The 18,047-nt window shown below is 36.5% G+C and overlaps 2 protein-coding genes across 2 annotated transcripts in view; both read right to left on the reverse strand.

The window, feature by feature from the left end:
• The window catches only part of LOC132106088 (gastrula zinc finger protein xFG20-1-like), a 257,526-nt gene that overhangs the window by 118,576 nt on the left and 120,903 nt on the right, over positions 1-18,047 (reverse strand). Inside the window, exon 2 of the mRNA XM_059511716.1 lies at positions 10,021-10,347. Within this exon, the coding sequence (XP_059367699.1) occupies positions 10,021-10,347 (327 nt within the window). The remainder of the gene's footprint in view (positions 1-10,020; positions 10,348-18,047) is intronic.
• Positions 4,904-10,055, reverse strand: LOC132106151 (gastrula zinc finger protein XlCGF7.1-like). The gene is made up of 2 exons (XM_059511808.1): positions 10,001-10,055; positions 4,904-5,830 (listed from the first exon to the last, which is right to left on the reverse strand). The coding sequence occupies exons 1-2, from the start codon at positions 10,005-10,007 to the stop codon at positions 5,172-5,174; spliced, it is 666 nt and encodes a 221-aa protein (XP_059367791.1). The 5' UTR covers positions 10,008-10,055; the 3' UTR covers positions 4,904-5,171.

Here is an 18,047-nt window from a genome sequence, read left to right on the forward strand (position 1 = left end):
TTGTTCATGTGTTCAAGTCCTTATTAAGTGAGACAGCAGACGCTGAAATTACCGCGAGAGCAGTGTTGGGGAGTAACTAGTTACATGTAACGGCGTTACGTAATTTAATTACAAAATTATTGTAACTGTAATTAGTTACAGTTACTACGAAAAAATTAGTAATTAAATTACAGTTACTTATGAAATTTTTAACGATTACAAAGGGGATTACATTTGAATGTTTACACAGATCCACATACAGTTTTAACTGATTTCTTTCCCAAATTGCACTGACTATTCTGAGACATACCGCCCTAATAATTTCCAGGATGCGGAAACACAGTCTGGTTCGTAGAATCCAGTCATAAAAACGGAATGCCTAACGTGGACGGAATATGCCACATTTTGGATGACTAAATCAAAAGTAGGTCAGTACACTTGAATCAAAACATGACATGGACTAGTGTCTGTGAATATTAAGCCCCAAAAATGCAATATATGACTTGCACATTCTGCGTGTCTGTGGAAATCAGGCGCAGACTGGACACCGGGAGAACCGGGACAATTCCCGGTGGCCTGGCAGCCGATTTTGCCCCACTATTTAATATCATTATTGTATAATTGCCTGCCGAATGTACTAAAGCGATCATTTGCGAATCCGCCATTTGATAATTAAATCTCTAATAAGTCAAGTGTTAGTCATGACTCGCGCGCTCTCCGCGCCTCCGCCAAACGGTTTGGATCAGACTCCGAATGCTTCAGTGTGTGTGATAAAGGAAGTCGCGCTTCTGCTCCATTCATTAACAGAGACACACAGAACATGCAGGATTTACATTTAAATAGACTGTTCCGGCTTAACATTTACAGATATTAGTCCATATCGTGATTTGATGTAAGTGCAATGACCTATTTTTTGATTAATTCATTCAAAAATTGGCAAATTCCATGCCATTCCGCGTTAAACTGTAAATTCTGTTTTTTTTTTGACTGGATTTCGCGATTCCCTCCACGTTTTCTGCATCGCGGAAATCATAGGGCCCTAGTTGTGGTATGCCAGCTCTATCTTGCAATGGACACACGCCACAACATTCTCTTTACGTTTGCCCGCGCCCTCAAATCAAAACACTGCTAACTCCTTGCAGTATGCGATTTCGGACGCAGCGTTTGTCTCATTCTGCCAACGCGTTGTCACATAAAAAAATAAATAAATCATTGTGAAAGAATCTGACGTGAGATTTAAAATAAATTAAAAGAGGCTTAGAGGCAGAGGAATTTGCCTCGATCATTTTTTGTAATCGAGTTACTCAAGGAATCGTTTCAGCCCTAAACCTAAGCAGCTAAAAATTGGCCTCTCACAAAATCAGATCGTTGTTCTCTGTCGTTGTTCATCAGACATGAAAAAATAAATTAAATTAAATCATGTTGTTTACTTGATTAATCGAAGCCTCTCAGTTATTGTTTCTTCGGTCAAAGTAAGGGCCCTCCAGCCATCGTTACAATCTCCTCGCCTATTCAGCATCGGACAGGGCATCTCACTTCCGGTGCAGCAGGGCAGTGGCTCCCTTCGGACGTTGTGACAGCCCTCCATCCGACGCTTAAAATCATACCTCATATCCAGTCGCAAGGGGGACTCTCCCTTCCGGTGCAGCAGAGTCGCAGTGAGAGTGAGAGTGAGAGTCCCTCCAACAGTCATGTCTTCTTCATCGGACTGGGCTCCCCTACCGGTACAGCAGACCCACGGCTCCTTTCGGTCGCAGTGTGAACCCCCTGTCCGAGTTATGTCGCATACTCAATGGCGGCCTGGGATCTCCCTCCCAATGGGGTACAGCCGCTGGTTCCCTTCAGTCGCAGTGAGCGCCCTCCATCAGATGCACCAAACCGCGCCTCGTACTCAGCCGCAAGAGAGACTCTCCCTTCCGGTGCAGCAGAGCCGCAGCTCCCTTCGGAGGCAGCAAGAGTCCCTTATTTTTTGATATCCGTCATCGTGCTCCTCTCATAAGTGGCACGGAGGGCTCGCCGGTAAGAAATTGTGAGTCGCAGCTCTCGTCGAACACTGCACGGGCTCTCCCGGTCGCTCTGCATTTTTCTTCTCAACACGCATATTTTGGGGGGCAACTACATTTAGCTCTCTGGCTGCTGTTCTATGCCTTTAAGCATATATATATATATATATATATATATATATATATATATATATATATATTATTTACCACTTGTAGTACAACTGTACAACCGCATCCTCAACTCCCCTCAACTCGCACGTGTCAATGTTTACGAATAGATTAAATGACACGGGACAAATTTAATCTTGACAAACTATATCATTATAAAGATCTAAGCCTCAAGCATCGACGACAGATTGCTGTTTTTCAGTGGAAAGCTTATAAAGAATGTATTTGCTACATTTGTGTAAGCAGTACACATAAAAACATGAAGAATAAAAACGCAGTACATACCAGATCCGTCGTAATAACGAGTCATAAACACATCCACATCTGTAAATCCCGGTTTAGTTAGAAAGGTAAGGGTCCACTGAACGACATCTCATGAAGCACGTTTAGTCCAACGAAGCAATAACGTTGTTATATGGATCATAATTCCTTTGTTTAGGTTTCATTTCTTCAGCGACAGAAGAAATGATTTGTTTGCGTCTGTTATGGAATAACTCACGGTAAGAAACTGCGTCTTGGTAGTAAAAAAACGGCATGGTTTTGCAGTGTACAGTGTCACAAACAGAATGAGATGATCCACCGGAAAAAAAGAATGAATGAAAGACAGGCGAAAGATAGTATATTTGAATTTTGGCGCTCCCTCGTGACGCGCTCTGACGCACCTGTCAGCTGATGGAGGCGGAACTTATAGCGATCGCCTTTTTCTTTGTTTCTTTTATTTTTCAACAGTTTTTATATATGTGAGAGTGTGTTTTATGTTGAATGTGAATGTATCTGCATGATTACCATCTGTTTGAGCGCAAATCACCCCTAATATAGCTATTACTGAATGATCACGGCTATCAAAGTGAATGCGTCTATATGAATAGAGAGAGTGGATTATTTACATTATGGCACATTTGTGTTATTACCATCTGTATAAGTGGCCATCAGCACATCTGCACTTATTTGCATCGTAATTCATTGTAAATGTTGCATTTCTAGTTAATCTCAGGATGTTCTGTAATTGGCAAAAAAAGTTAAATTTTTTTTTTTTCTTATTTTCTTACTCAAATTATTCTCATTTTATTTTTCTAGTGCTCAAATAAATCACTTATAAGATTTCTAAGTTTCTGTCTAATCATTTATAATTTAAAAAAACCCATGCAGTGGTATGTTTAATGACTAAATAGTTTGTAGAAGCCTTCAATACAATTGGTAAATATTTTTTATATTTTGGGGGGTGGGGGTGTAGACATAGTCTCAGAAAAATGTTTGCAGGATGTGGCTTTCAACCCATTACTTTTCTAGATTGCTCCAGGACTCATTTCATGTTTTATATATATATATATATATACATATATATATATGTGCTGTCAACGTTAACGCGGTAACGCATGCGATTAATTTTTGTCTGGTTTAACGTGTCAAAATATTTAACGCAATTAACGCAGCACCGGTATTTTCTGCCATCCGTTGGCTAGCTTTACATTATATGATCACGCTCTTATTCATTTAAATGCTTTTAAACATTTCAAGCGTGGCAAGACAAAAGAGAATGCGCTGTCTGTGAATGCCCTTATGTGACACACACACACACACACACACAATGCATAGACAGGGCGCCAGAATCCAGTTCTCTTAAGCGCTTGAACTAACAATAAACATCCCAAAGTGCCAGTTTTGTCGATTATCCTCATAAGAGCAATCTTAAATGATTTATATAAAGTCTAAAATGAACAAAAAGAGTTGTGAGAGAATGAGGCGAGATCCATAGACAGTATATAAACGGTGAGATCCGCGTGTCTGTCTGCTCTTAAAGGGACAGCAGCCAATAAAGCTTCCTGTCAGTAAAGTTAAAGAACAAAGGGAACAGAGAAAACTGATAACTGATAAAGATAACTTTTGTAGCTTTAATAAGGATTAACTATTTAATTTATAGTTTATGCAGTGCAGACTGCATATAACTTTTATAACTTTATTACATTTCTGTATATTTCCTAACTGTTAAGACAGGAAGGGCAGGAGTAAACATGACATTTATTATGTTAGCATTGTTTTAAGTTTACTTAAATTAAAAAATGTTATATTTTTGAAGCCTAATAATAAATGTAAAAAAAAAAAAAAATCAGTAGCTGTATTAATCAGTAGTAATACTGGCCTTCATTCATAAAAAGATGCCATTTAAACAAGTATTTAAAATATACTGTCCTTATGTTGTTTCTACATTAATTTGATTAACTGTGAAATTATTACATTAAAAAATATATTAAAAATGTACAAAAACATTTCTTTTTTTATTGCGATTAATCACAGAAAAAATGTGTGATTAATTAGTTAAAGTTTTTAATCGATTGACAGCACTAAAATATATATATATATATATATATATATATATATATATATATATATATATATATATATCAGTATTTATAACTTTTAATATTTTTGAGGATTATCAAATCTGGTTGATAAAAAATAAAGCCCCAGGGGTCTTCTTTCCAAAGACACCAAAATTATGTGTGTAACAAAAATAAGTAAGGAACTGTTACAATACTAAATTAGGTAGAGCACTTTTAGCTGTGAATCCCATAATCGGGGGTGCTGGCTAACAGGTTAAATAATTCATTTAAATTGTATAGTAATTGTTACCATTCCATTTATATTATATACTTAACTACGTTTATGGTTTCTAAAGAATAGTCAAGTACACTATATTGGTATATAGTATTACTGTCATAACTGATATGGGAAAAAAGTGCTACAAAAGTCTGTATCATAGAATAGTAACTTATTTTTTATTTTGTAGAAGTCCATTGCACAACTTTTGTTAAATGTAACAGAACCTTCTTTAGTAAAACTATGGTTACTACAGTCATGGTTACTATAGCTTTACTGAAAGGGATATGACAAGTGAAGGCTAACTAGAAAAGCATATTTGAATTTAGCAGTTAATCACATGACAGACTGAACAGTAATCACACCGGTGTGACTGAACATGTTTAAGGGCTACTTTACATCCAAAACTCATGTAAAGGGCTTCTATCCAGTGTGAATCTTCATGTGTTTCATAAGGTTTACTTTTTGACTGAAACTCTTTCCACATTGTTGGCAGGTGAAAGGTTTCTCTCCAGTGTGAATCCTCATGTGTTTGTTAAGGTTTCCTTTTTGATTGAAACTCTTTCCACACTGTTGGCAGGTGAAAGGTTTCTCTCCAGTGTGAATCCTCATGTGGTCATCGCGGTGTTGTTTATTATTAAAACATTTTCCACACAGAGAACATACGAAAGATTTCTCTTCACTGTGAATTGTTATGTGGGTTTCAAGGTCTGATTTACTATTAAACATTTTTCTACACAGTTGGCAGGTGAAAGGTTTCTCTCCAGAGTGAATCCTCTTGTGGTCAATGAGGTGCTGTTTATGTTTACAACTTTTTCCACATTGAGAGCATTTGTAAGGCTTCTCTCCTGTATGAATTGTTGTGTGTCTTTTAAGGTTTTCTTTTTTAATGAAGCTCTTTCCACACTGTTGGCAGGAGAAATAACTTATATTTTCCGTCTTTTGAGCTCTACTTTGTGAAGGCTTTTCAGTATGTAACAACCTAAATGATTTTTCTCCAGTCATGGAATCATATTTCTCATTCTGAAAATGATCTTCCTTTTCATCGAGTTCCTGACTCTCCTCTTTCAGTGTCATCAGGTCTAATGCAAAAAAAGACAAATCCAAATTAACACCATTTATAATGGCACAAAGAACAAACATCAAAACCAACAACACATAAATCTTATACACACTAAGCTATTAAAGGAAATGTTAAATGTGATCTTTAAAAATTTCTGAAAGCGATGATGATAAAAAAAATAAAAATAAGATCTTAGTTGCATGTTTAAAGGTAATGGTTCATGTAATCTCCAAGTCTGTCCACGCTAAGTAGGGTTGCAACCTATCCCTTTAAATTCAGAATCGTCCGGTATTTATAAGTAAATTGATGCGTCCCATATTAAATCATTACGGAACATGATTTGTCCCATATTTTATAAAGTTCAAAGTTTAATCAACATAAGTAATTTGCACTGTTTATAAAAGTAATAGCAAATATAATGAAACCAATTTCATATAAAAGTATTAGAGAAGCCCACTTGAATATTGCATTTTGGCATCTTTATTTCTGTAGCAACAGTGTATTCAGATCACACCATTAAAGCAGCATGTGCTAAACCTGTGCTGTTTAAGGGTGTGTTGGGTTCAATTTGTTAATGTGGTCCGGACCAAAAAAGTAAATGATACATTTTGATACAATTGGTCCTGATCCGCTGAAGCGTTCACATTGACATTTCTGACAGTGAACCTAAAGACACCAAACCAAAAGGCATAGTGATACGTTCTCAACCTGATTGGTCGGCTTGAATGATGTATATATTGTGATGGAACTCGCCAAACACCCCAAACAAAAGGTTTAACTTAAAGTGGCACTGCAGGTATATGATATCAAAGCCTCCATTAACCGGTCGGTCTGCTCAACATCGCTTTATAAGTAGAGCACACCTAATGGCCGTACGCTGGACTTAGGGCTGGGAAAAAAATCGATTTGATTTAAAAATTGTGAGTTGCTAGGTCAAATCGATTCATGTTTTCAAAAAATAGATTTTTTGATTTTTTTTTCTCCCCCTCTGCCGTATAGCGCAATACATACATTTTGAATTCGCCAAATCTTCCTTCAGGGTTTCCATAGCACGCTCCCTGCGGCGCAGCCCACTGCCCCTCCCCTCTCCCGAGGACAGCGCATGCATACACAAACAACATGGCAGAAACAGCTTGCAAAAGAGAGCAGCTCCTTCCAAAAAAAATGCTCTTCGACTTCAGTCATGTGGAGTTGGTTTGGATTTATGACATCTGATGAGGAACAGACAACACCTCGATGCAAACTATGTCTTAAGGCTGTTGTTCGAAAAGAAAACCACTCTAGTGGCGTTAGCGCTAGCACCCCATTTTCAAAACAAACAACTCTTCAACAAAGCTTTTCAAACAGTGTACCGAATGAGAAGAGCGGGGCAAGGTGGATAGCCATAACGGAGGCAATTACCCTCTACATAGCTACGGATATGCTGCCAGTTTACTCTGTTGAGAAGAGAGGGTTTAACAACATGCTGAAAGTTTTGGACGCTCGATATACAGTACCTAGCCGCAAGTATTTCTCTGACGTTGCTCTTCCTCAGCTGTATAACAACACTCGGCAAAAGATAATAAGCGAGTTGAAGGGAATTGACTTTTACGCTGCCACTACTGACCTGTGGTCGAGCCGAACAATGCAGCCTTACATGTGTCTTACGGTTCATTATATTAGCGAGAGCTGGGACATGCGAAGCGTCTGTCTCCAAACGTCCTGGGCCAAACTATTGCACTAGAGTTAAAGGGTTAGTTCACCCAGATAACAAAATTATGTAATTAATAACTTACCCTCATGTTGTTCCAAACCCGTAAGACCTCTGTTTATCTTTGGAACACAGTTTAAGATATTTTAGATTTAGTCCGAGAGCTCTCAGTCGCTCCATTGAAGCTGTGTGTACGGTCTACTGTCCATGTCCAGAAAGGTAAGAAAAACATCATCAAAGTAGTCCATGTGACATCAGAGGGTCAGTTAGAATATTTTGAAGCATCAAAAAACATTTTGGTCAAAACATAGCAAAAACAACGACTTTATTCAGCATTGTCTTCTCTTCCGTGTCTGTTGTGAGAGAGAGTTCAAAACAAAGCAGTCTGGATATCCGGTTCGCGAAAGAATCATTCAGTTCACCAAATCGAACTGAATCGTTTTAAACGGTTCGCATCTCTAATACACATTAATCCACAAATGACTTAAGCTGTTAACTTTTTTAATGTGGCTGACACTCCCTTTGAGTTCAAACAAACCAATATCCCAGAGTAATTCATTTACTCAAACAGTACACTGACTGAACTGCTGTGAAGAGAGAACTGAAGATGAACACCGAGCCGAGCCAGATAACGAATAAAAGACTGTCTCGTTCACGAGTCAAGAACCGGTTGCATCGGTTTTCGGATCACCAGTAGTTCTTTCGGACAGTTCGATTCAATAAACCGGTTGAAGAAAACGGTTCACCGGTTCTTTTGCTCTCAACGTAATGGCGTCATTGGCGATGATTGCCATTCATTCAAGCCTTCGGTTTACCCTGGCTCATAACACTAGCACAGAATCAGTTCAGAATCAATCACCAAAAGAATCAGTTTGGTTCAGGCGCTCTGTGTGTCGGTCTGTTTCACACTGAATCACACATGCGCAGTATCATCAGCTCCTCGGTTCTCGAATCGGACACGTCTGACAGAAACGGTTCTTGACTCGTGAACGAGTCATTATCTGGCTCGGCTTGGTTTTCATCTTCAGTTCTCTCTTCACAGCAGTTCAGTCAGTGTACTGTTTGAGTAAATGAATTCCCCCGGGATATTGGTTTGTTTGAACTCAAAGGGAGTGTCAGCCACATTTAAAAAGTTAACAGCTTAAGTCATTTGTGGATTAATGCATATTCGAGACGCGAACAGTTTAAAATGATTCAGTTCGATTTGGTGAACTGGTTCAAAAAGATCCGGTTACATCTAATGATTCGTTCACGAACCGGATATCACAAACTGCTTTGTTTTGAACTCTCTCACAACAGACACGGAAGAGAAGACAATGCTGAATAAAGTCGTAGTTTTTGCTATTTTTAGACCAAAATGTATTTTCGATGCTTCAAAATATTCTAACTGACCCTCTGATGTCACATGGACTACTTTGATGATGTTTCTCTTACCTTTCTGGACATGGACAGTATACTGTACACACAGCTTCAATGGAGGGACTGAGAGCTCTCGGACTAAATCTAAAATATCTTAAACTGTGTTCCAAAGATAAATGGAGGTCTTACGGGTTTGGATTTATTAATGACATAATTTTCATTTTTGGGTGAACCAAACAAGAGGAATATGACAACTGTTGCCAAATTCCTTGACACATCTGTATGCCTTGACCCCAGCCTCTGTCCATCCCTTGTGAAGTTCACTCAAATTCTTGAATCGATTTTGCTTGACAGTCCTCATAAGGCTGTGGTTCTCTCGGTTGGTTGTGCATCTTTTTTTTTTTTCCACACTTTTTCCTTCCACTCAACCCTCTGTTAACATGCTTGGATACAGCACTCTGTGAACAGCCAGCTTCTCTGGCAACGATTGGCTTACCCTTTTTGTGAAGGGTGTCAATGATTGTCTTCTGGACAACTGTCAGATCAGCAGTCTTCACCATGATTGTGTAGCATAGTGAACCAAACTGAGAGACAATTTTGAAGGTTCAGGAAACCTTTGCAGGTGTTTTCAGTTGATTGGCTGATTGGTATGTCACCATATTCAAATTTGTTGAGATTTGTGGTTGTGGGTTTGTGTTAAATGTGAGCCTAAATCATTACAATTAAAAGAACCAAAGACTTAAACTACTTCAGTCTGTGTGCACTGAATTTATTTAATACACGAGTTTCACAATTTGAGTAGAATTATTGAAATATAATTATTACTGAAATACTGATATGAACTTTTCCACGACATTCTAATTTATTGAGATGCACCTGTACATGAGCATGTTTTCTATTTATTGAGCTATGAGTTCATAAACGGATACACTGATTATTTTTTTCCCTGGTTATTTTTTTTGGGGATGAATGGGTGTCCCTTATTTTGCCTTGCTCAAGGTGGCAACCTTAACACAATGCGACCAGCTCCATGCAAAATAAAAAAAATTCAATTACAAAACTCAAATGACACTCTTCAAAAAATATAATTATTTTCTGTAGAGTTGGACATTTTAATAAGGAACAAATGATTGAGTTCACCATTCATAATGAAAACCAACCTTTTTGTTCCTCAGTATCTTCTTCATGTTTGACTGTGAATGTTTCTTCAATCTTCATGTCTTCACTCTCCTCTTTAATAAACTCCATCTTTGTTTGTTCCTCAGTATCTTCTTCATGTTTGACTCTGAATGTTTCCTCACTCTCCTCTTTAATAAACTCTATCTTTGTTTGTTCCTCAGTATCTTCATGTTTGACTCTGAATGTTTCTTCAATCTTCATGTCTTCACTCTCCTCTTTAATAAACTCCATCTTTGTTTGTTCCTCAGTATCTTCTTCATGTTTGACTCTGAATGTTTCCTCACTCTCCTCTTTAATAAACTCCATCTCTGTTTGTTCCTCAGTATCTTCATGTTTGACTCTGAATGTTTCTTCAATCTTCATGTCTTCACTCTCCACTTTAATAAATGCCATCTTATTAATAGGGTCGCATAGATCTGTAAGAAATTAATCACAGATTCCTTAAGTTATCAACAATACAGATCTTTAAACCAAATGTGAAGTGCTCTCCATTTACTACAGAGCATTTGTGATTTTTTAAGTTACGTAATTGATATATAGCCACGGGAGATCCCATGACAAGAGTGATGCGAGGAGACTGAAATATGATGGCGTATCCAACAGAGCTACTTTTAAGAAAACTTTAATTTCTTTGTTTATATAAGTGAGTGTCTTTAAACCTTATGTTCATTTTGTTAATAAAAGTTAGATATTTTTATAGCATATGCAAATTTGCCAATGTACTATTCTATGGCTGATGTGTTTTAACCCTTGTGGATTGTTCAAATTCACTACCCTTTCGAGTTGTTCGGGATGAAAACATCCACTCAATTAAACTGCTGTAAAAATGTATAAGATTCATTTTTTTTTTGCATAAAAAAATGCAATCTGGTTGATCTGTTAATCAACCTCAGTCCTGATCAAAACTACCAAATGTTTTTAAAAAAAATTCAAGATTTTAATTCTTTAATTGGAAAAACACACAAAATGACTTATTTTCAATATAAAAGTAATTGTGGCTGGATTTTTTTTTACTTTTTGTAACAGTCTTGGGCATGTCAAAGATTAGTAGCAACATTGGCTTTAATGCATTTTTAGTTTGTGTGCAACAGATTTAATTTTTTTCTCCCTAATTTGTTGTTGGTGGCTGTTTTTGTCCCATTGACTTCCATTATAACGACATTTTTTGATTGCAAAGCCATGACACCATGTAATCATGCATTCTTGATTGTTTGTGGTTTTCCCTTTTGGGAAGAGGTAAAATTTGTTAATTTTACAGTTAATCACTAGGTGGGACCATTAACCCTTTAGATAGGCCTGTGCAAAAAAAGGCTTAGTTTCTGGCTTTTATATGGAGTTATATGGAATATAACAGCAAATTATAGTGTTTGTGTGTGTGTGCGATTCTTGATTGTTGATGGTTTTCCCTGTTGGGAAGAAGTAACATGTGTTACTTTTACAGTTGATCACTAGGTGGGACCATTAACCATTTAGATAGGCCTGTGCAAAAAAAGCTTAGTTTCTGACTTGTATATGAAGCTGTATGGAGTATAACAGCATATTATATTGAGTGTGTATGTGTGTGTGTGTGAGAAAGAGAGAGAGAGTGTGTGCGAGAGAGACCTTTGCGCACTTACCTTAATGTATTTCAGAAAATCACAATGTACACCTCAGCTCTTAGAACTACATGGAGTAAACAAAAGTGTATTTATGCACCTGCTGCCTTTTAATGGTGGTGAAATTATTCGGTTGTTAAGTGATGACGTAAGAAGCGCTGATTCCGGGTCCAGGCCTCAACTCGCTTCACTTGAGAATATGACCTCAGCAGCCGTTTATGAGCACTGTTTATTCATATTGATAATTTAAGTTAAACGCTTTCAAACTTACAATATACACTACAGTCTCCGTGCTCACAGCGTCCCAAACACAAATAATTTGTATATATTTTTTTCATATTTATATTTTCATTGTCTGGCTATCTGGGACTTCGGTATGGAGTTAAAGGTTAATATTATAACTTTTTCGCTAGTATTCTATCACATTGTGAGTTTATATTAGCACCTTTTGTTGTTTTCTCGTGGTAACTGATAGAGCGTTTGGACACGGAAGCGCTGCTATGTGACGTCAGACTTAACAAGCGAAAAGACTAAACAAAAGCAAAGTACGTGGATTTAAACACTTGCATGCCATCGTGCTGGATATTTAATGGTAAGAAGAGCAGCAAGCAACACGAGAAAGGGCTTGACTTGTACCAAAGTTTTAGAAATGATTATGTAGCGTGACCCCTCCAGCGAGCTGCAGCTTATTTGAAGTTGGTATTGCATTTTGGTTCATAATACATGTTCATAAATTTGATGCAATGTAGATTTTTTACAGGATTTTAAGGTTTTAAACTGGCTTTATGATCAAGAAAAGAGGAGCATTTTACTTATAGGCCATCTGTACTTTTCACCATCAAAAGGAAGCAGGTGCATAAACACACTTCTTTTTTTATTGTTTACTCCATGTAGTTCTGAGAGCATGAGGTGCATATTTAGATTTTTTCAAATACTGTACATCAAGGTAAGCGCACAAAGGTCTCTCTCACACCCTCTCTTTCTCTCTCTCTCTCTATCACACACACACACACACACACTATAATTTGCCATTATACTCCATATAACTCCATACAAGCCAGAAACTATGCCTTTTTTTTGCACAGGCCTATCTAAAGGGTTAATGGTCCCACCTAGTGATCAACTGTAAAAATAATTTTACCTCTTCCCAAAAGTGAAAACCACAATCAAGAATGCATGATTATATGGTGTCATGGCTTTGCAATCAAAACATGTCATTATATTCGAAGTCAATGGGGCAAAAACAGCAACCAACAACAAATTAGGGAGAAAATTTTTTTAATCTAATGCTGCACAAAAACTAACAATGCATCAAAGCCAATCTTGTTACTAATCTTTGACATGACCAAGACTGTGATTAAAGGTAAAAAAAAAATCCAGTCCACAATCACTTTTTATATTGAAAATATGTGATTTTGTGTGTTTTTCCCCAAATCAGTGACATCATTTATGAACTTGGTAATTAAAGAGTTAAAATCTTGGAATTTTTTTTAAACATTTGGTAGTTTTGATCAGGACTGAGGTTGATTAATAGATTTATGCAAAAAAAAATGTGAAAAAAATATTTATCTGATACATTTTTACAGCAGTTTCATTTAGTGGATGTTTTCATCCACGGACATCCCGAAAGGGTAGTGAATTTGCCCACAGTGTACCATTGAGTTTTTGAAAAATTTCAAAGCATTTTCCCAAAATATGGGTCAAAAGATTTGTCACCAAAAATCATTCCATTAGCTTCAAACACAGAGAAAGTTGTGGCCAAAATAAGACTCAACTTTACCCCCTAGTGGACGAAAACGTCTCCAACAATGCACAAGGGTTAATAAGATAATAAACCACAAACTATGATTGTGTTAAGGTAGCCTAAGGTGAAATCCATACGAGTGTTAAACAAGGGTAAAACATATCCTTATTTATTTTATTAATAAAAGTTTTTATATAAACAAGATTAATATAGGTGAATTTGTCACTGTATTATTTTATTGTAGTCTTTAAACCGTTTTTTTTTTTATTTTATAATAATATTCCATAAGCATCAATGTAAGATGGAGATGCTGCAGTTCACACTTCCCCTCCCCCACTAGAAGAGTGCTGGAAGCCTGCTCTGGTAAGTTTTAAACTTTCAAAGCATCTTTTAACTGTATGACTTAGCTGAAATATTGCCATAAACTTTGAAAGTGGAAACATGTTGCTCTATATGTGCGTGCAACTATAGTTAAAAAAGACTGTGGTTCAAAATGGAAAACGCGAATGCCACTTCTATAAAACTGCTTGCCATTGTTCAGCCGAACAGCTGATCATAGCTGGATCATAGCATACTACATAAATATATGTAGTAGAGTAAAGGGCTAGAAATCCTTTGCTGATACTTCCTCGTCATTGTGGAGAGCGCAGTTCGTGGCTGCAAATGTTACGACCCCTGGCTCAAGGGAAGCAACAAAGACAAGGGACACACGCAAACATAATATTAAAAGGTACAATTTGTAAGATATTTGCAGTAAAATATTCAAAAACCACTAGGCTAGTGTTATATATTTTGTCCAGCTGATTACTAACAATATCTCTAATGTTTTCAACCACTTGTACATCATGAGAAAATTCCCATTCTAAACAGTGTCACGGGGCAGTGCAGTCGCCTGTCAATGACGTTAGTCACTCTTTGTGACCGCTACACAAATGTGCGATTTTTATGCACATCTCATCAATAAAGACGCTCCTGTAATTAGAAGTATATCTCCAGCACGTGCGTTCGGATCAGGGTTGCCAGGTTTTCACAACAAATCCTGCCCAGTTGCTTCTCAAAACTAGTCCAAAACTAATCCAATCGCGTTTCCAGGAGGTTCCCCGATAAAAATTGCTTCCCGGGGTTAAAATATACATTTTTTGGAAGGGTTGCCTTGGTAAAATTTGCATTTTAGGGGCTAAATATTACGTTATTGGTATTGGGGTTGTCACGTGGTTTCAAAACAAAATCATTTTTGTTTTGTTTAAAATGGAGATCACGATTACATATATCAGACAACTACACAGAATAACATGTTCCAGTGATTTAAAAAAAAAAAAATACTCATTTGAATCATTAATTCAAACACGTTTAAAATTAATTCGGTCTCGTTCATAAATTCCTGTATAATTAATGTATGTTTCACAGTTTTTTTTATGAATCTCTTGAGTCTTCTTGAATAAATGAAAACATAAAAATAACTGTCGATTTTTGCCAAATACTGGAATAATGTAATCAACACAATCTTTATCTGAAGAGACTCCTCTCACTTTAGCCATTTTATTGGTTATTTCTTAAAATAGGCAAGAATAAAAGGAAGAAATATTTGTTCTTCAAGTATCCCCCCCACATGAAATTCTTCAAGTTTATTGTTTTCTTAAATTATTTAATTGTGTTGACAGTCAGGACATTTTGTGATGACCTGATTATATATGTCTTATAATATGTCAGCAAGGAATGCATCATCAAGGCTGTGTTGTAGTTGTTGATGAAAGCCTTTTACCCTTGCACCGTTAAGCATATGCAGTACACCCATCTATATTAAGTTTAAATTGAGACTTAAATTGTAAAAATTAATAAAAATTAAATTGTTAAATTGTAACATTTGGTATCATCGTGTCATTTTTATGATGTAAATTGAGTGAGAAAAATCAGTATCGGCTCCAAATATCGGCTCAAGAAAATTGGCAGCCGTATCTGTCATCAGCTTTGCTGAAAAATGTTGTTATATATTTTGAAATATTTTAACTAATTTAGAGCCGTAGCTAACAATTATTTTGGTAATCAAGTAACCTGAGTAAACATACACATATATATATATATATATATATATATATATATATATATATATATATATATTAAGGGTTTAACGGTACGTGTATTCGTACGGGACCGTTTCGGTACAGGGCTTTCGGTACGGTGCACGTGTGTACCGAATGACCAAATGCAATATTTTGTTTGCGGAACGTAGGCACATTTTCGTGTTTCCAAACGAACATATTAAGTGGCGGAAGTCTCCGCGTTCAGCGCAAATCCCGCCCTGCAGCTGATTCTAAAACCGGTGACACACTGGCTGCGTGGCGTTTCTGCTGCGTGTCAGTTGCGTGACGGCTGCCTCGCGTTTTCTGTGTCTTTACACACCAGAATCGTGCCTGAAGCGGCTCTGGCGCGCTGCTGCTGCTACTGTAGGTGACATAGAGGGAGACCACCGACAGACCAGGATCTTGTCTTCACGACAACAATATCTATACTTCATGTTGAGCATAAATATGAAGCCTAGGAAAAATAGACTATGTTTGACAGGTACAATATGCCAGTGTGTCACCGGCCTAAGGTTTTCAAAAGGCATCACGCGAGTGTGAACATCACTACAACTAGGAAAAAAACGATTGTAAATCAAACGCAGCTCCCGTCAGCATTTAAACAGACCTTTGCTCTTAATTCCGATCGGTCCAACGCTATAGCGAAATCTGGGCAGGTCTAAAAACTGAAACTGTTGATGCTGCATTTTACACTTTGGAAAAATTATATATATTTTTTAAATATGAGCAGGCCTACAAGCTTGGATTGGTAATGCTGCACTGTAATCATAGTTATTTATTTATATTTTTCATTATATTTTATTATATGATATTGGTTTGAGACTGAGAGTATTTTATTTAGTGGAGAACTTTGCAGCAGTATTTTATTTCTTATTCTTTTTTTATTTTATATATATTTTATTAAAAAGTATTTTTAAAAAAAGTGTAAACAAATTGTAAAAAAAAAAGTTTATAGTAATACACAACCTGCAGTTTAATGTTTGCATTTCTTTCCCTTACTGTACCGAAAATGAGCCGAACCGTGACTTTAAAACCGAGGTACGTACCGAACCGTGATTTTTGCTTACCGTTACACCCCTAATAAAGATATATTATATATTAGTAATAAAATAGATGTAAGTGAAAAACTGGCTTTAGTATGACTACATTTATTTATTAAACTAACTATGAGACTATAATTAGATTAAATAAAAAAGCATTTTATTTAACAACAGTTAAAATATATTAAATTTAACATTCCCATACATAGATGTATGGGTATAGATGTTTCACTTTACAGTGTGATCCAACTACATTTAAATCCATATAATTTAGACACAAAAACAATGAAAGTGTCTAAAACATACATTGAATTATAAATGAATTTGAACAACGTCGCTAAACCAAATATTCGGAGGAACGTGTTAAAATTACCACAGCATTAACAACAACCGTGAAATAAGAGCGCAAGGTTTAAGCTAAATAAAAGGCAGAATGAACCAATGAAACGTTGAGATAATAAACACAATAAATACAGTTTATGAATGATGCAGTGTTAAGTGACTTTTACTACAGTACAGAAACTATAAATTATGTGTTTCTACTTCACTGAAAATGGAAATAGGTGATTGTAGTAAATAAACCAATCATAAAATTGCCATTAGGTAAGATTATAGATCGCAAATTATTAATTATTGTCCAGCAGTTTTTTGATTTCTTATAACCAATTCAAAGGGATAAGAGAATAATGTCTTGTAAATAATAAAACAAAACATACAAACAAAATTATCGTATTTGACATTTCTTTCACATCTTAAATTATGACTATGCCCCTGGTGTGACAAAATGTAAGCCTGTACATTAATTTATACACTTGCCATAATATCATTAACATCTAACAATGGACAAAAGTGTTTTTTTTTTCTGACTCCATAAAGGCTGCAGTGTAATTTGCCTCCTGACTAAGCATTTAAAGAACTTAAAGGAAGTGTTTAGGCTACGTCTACACTAATCCGGAGTTTTCATCTAAAAACGCTCCGCGTCCACACTATCATTTTCAAACGTTTTCCAAAAGTTGCTCATCCGCACTGAAACGTATGAAAACGTTTACATCCCCCTACTGCGCATGAATAAAGCTTCGACCTGCGTCATTTCGGCTAGGCGTCTATTTGCTTTCCAGTCCTTTGAAACTTTGCGGCAATGTTGAGGAAAGGCACAGAGTTTTTTAAATGGACCGATAGTGAGGTGTGTTGTTGCTGCGAGTAACACAGGAGTATAAAGTGGCCAAAGCCAGCGAGAATGTAGACTGGGAGACGTGCCAAACAACTGCTATACAATGTCGTTCACCATCTTGGCTGAATTGGTCATATGACTGCATCACATGACTAAAAATGTGTCATCATATTCAAAAGCCTCCGTTTTCACATTCCACACTACGACGCATTTTCAAATTTATCCACTTTGGAGAGCGTTTTCCAAAAGGTACATTTTCGCTGACTTAAAAAGCCATTTCAGTGTGGACGGAAGGCCAAAACGGAGAGAAAAATATATACATTTTCAAATGAAAACGTATTAGTGTGGACATACCCTGAAATAATCTTTTGAATGCA

This window comes from Carassius carassius, chromosome 26, assembly GCF_963082965.1.
Source record: "Carassius carassius chromosome 26, fCarCar2.1, whole genome shotgun sequence".
Taxonomy (NCBI): Eukaryota; Metazoa; Chordata; class Actinopteri; order Cypriniformes; family Cyprinidae; genus Carassius; species Carassius carassius.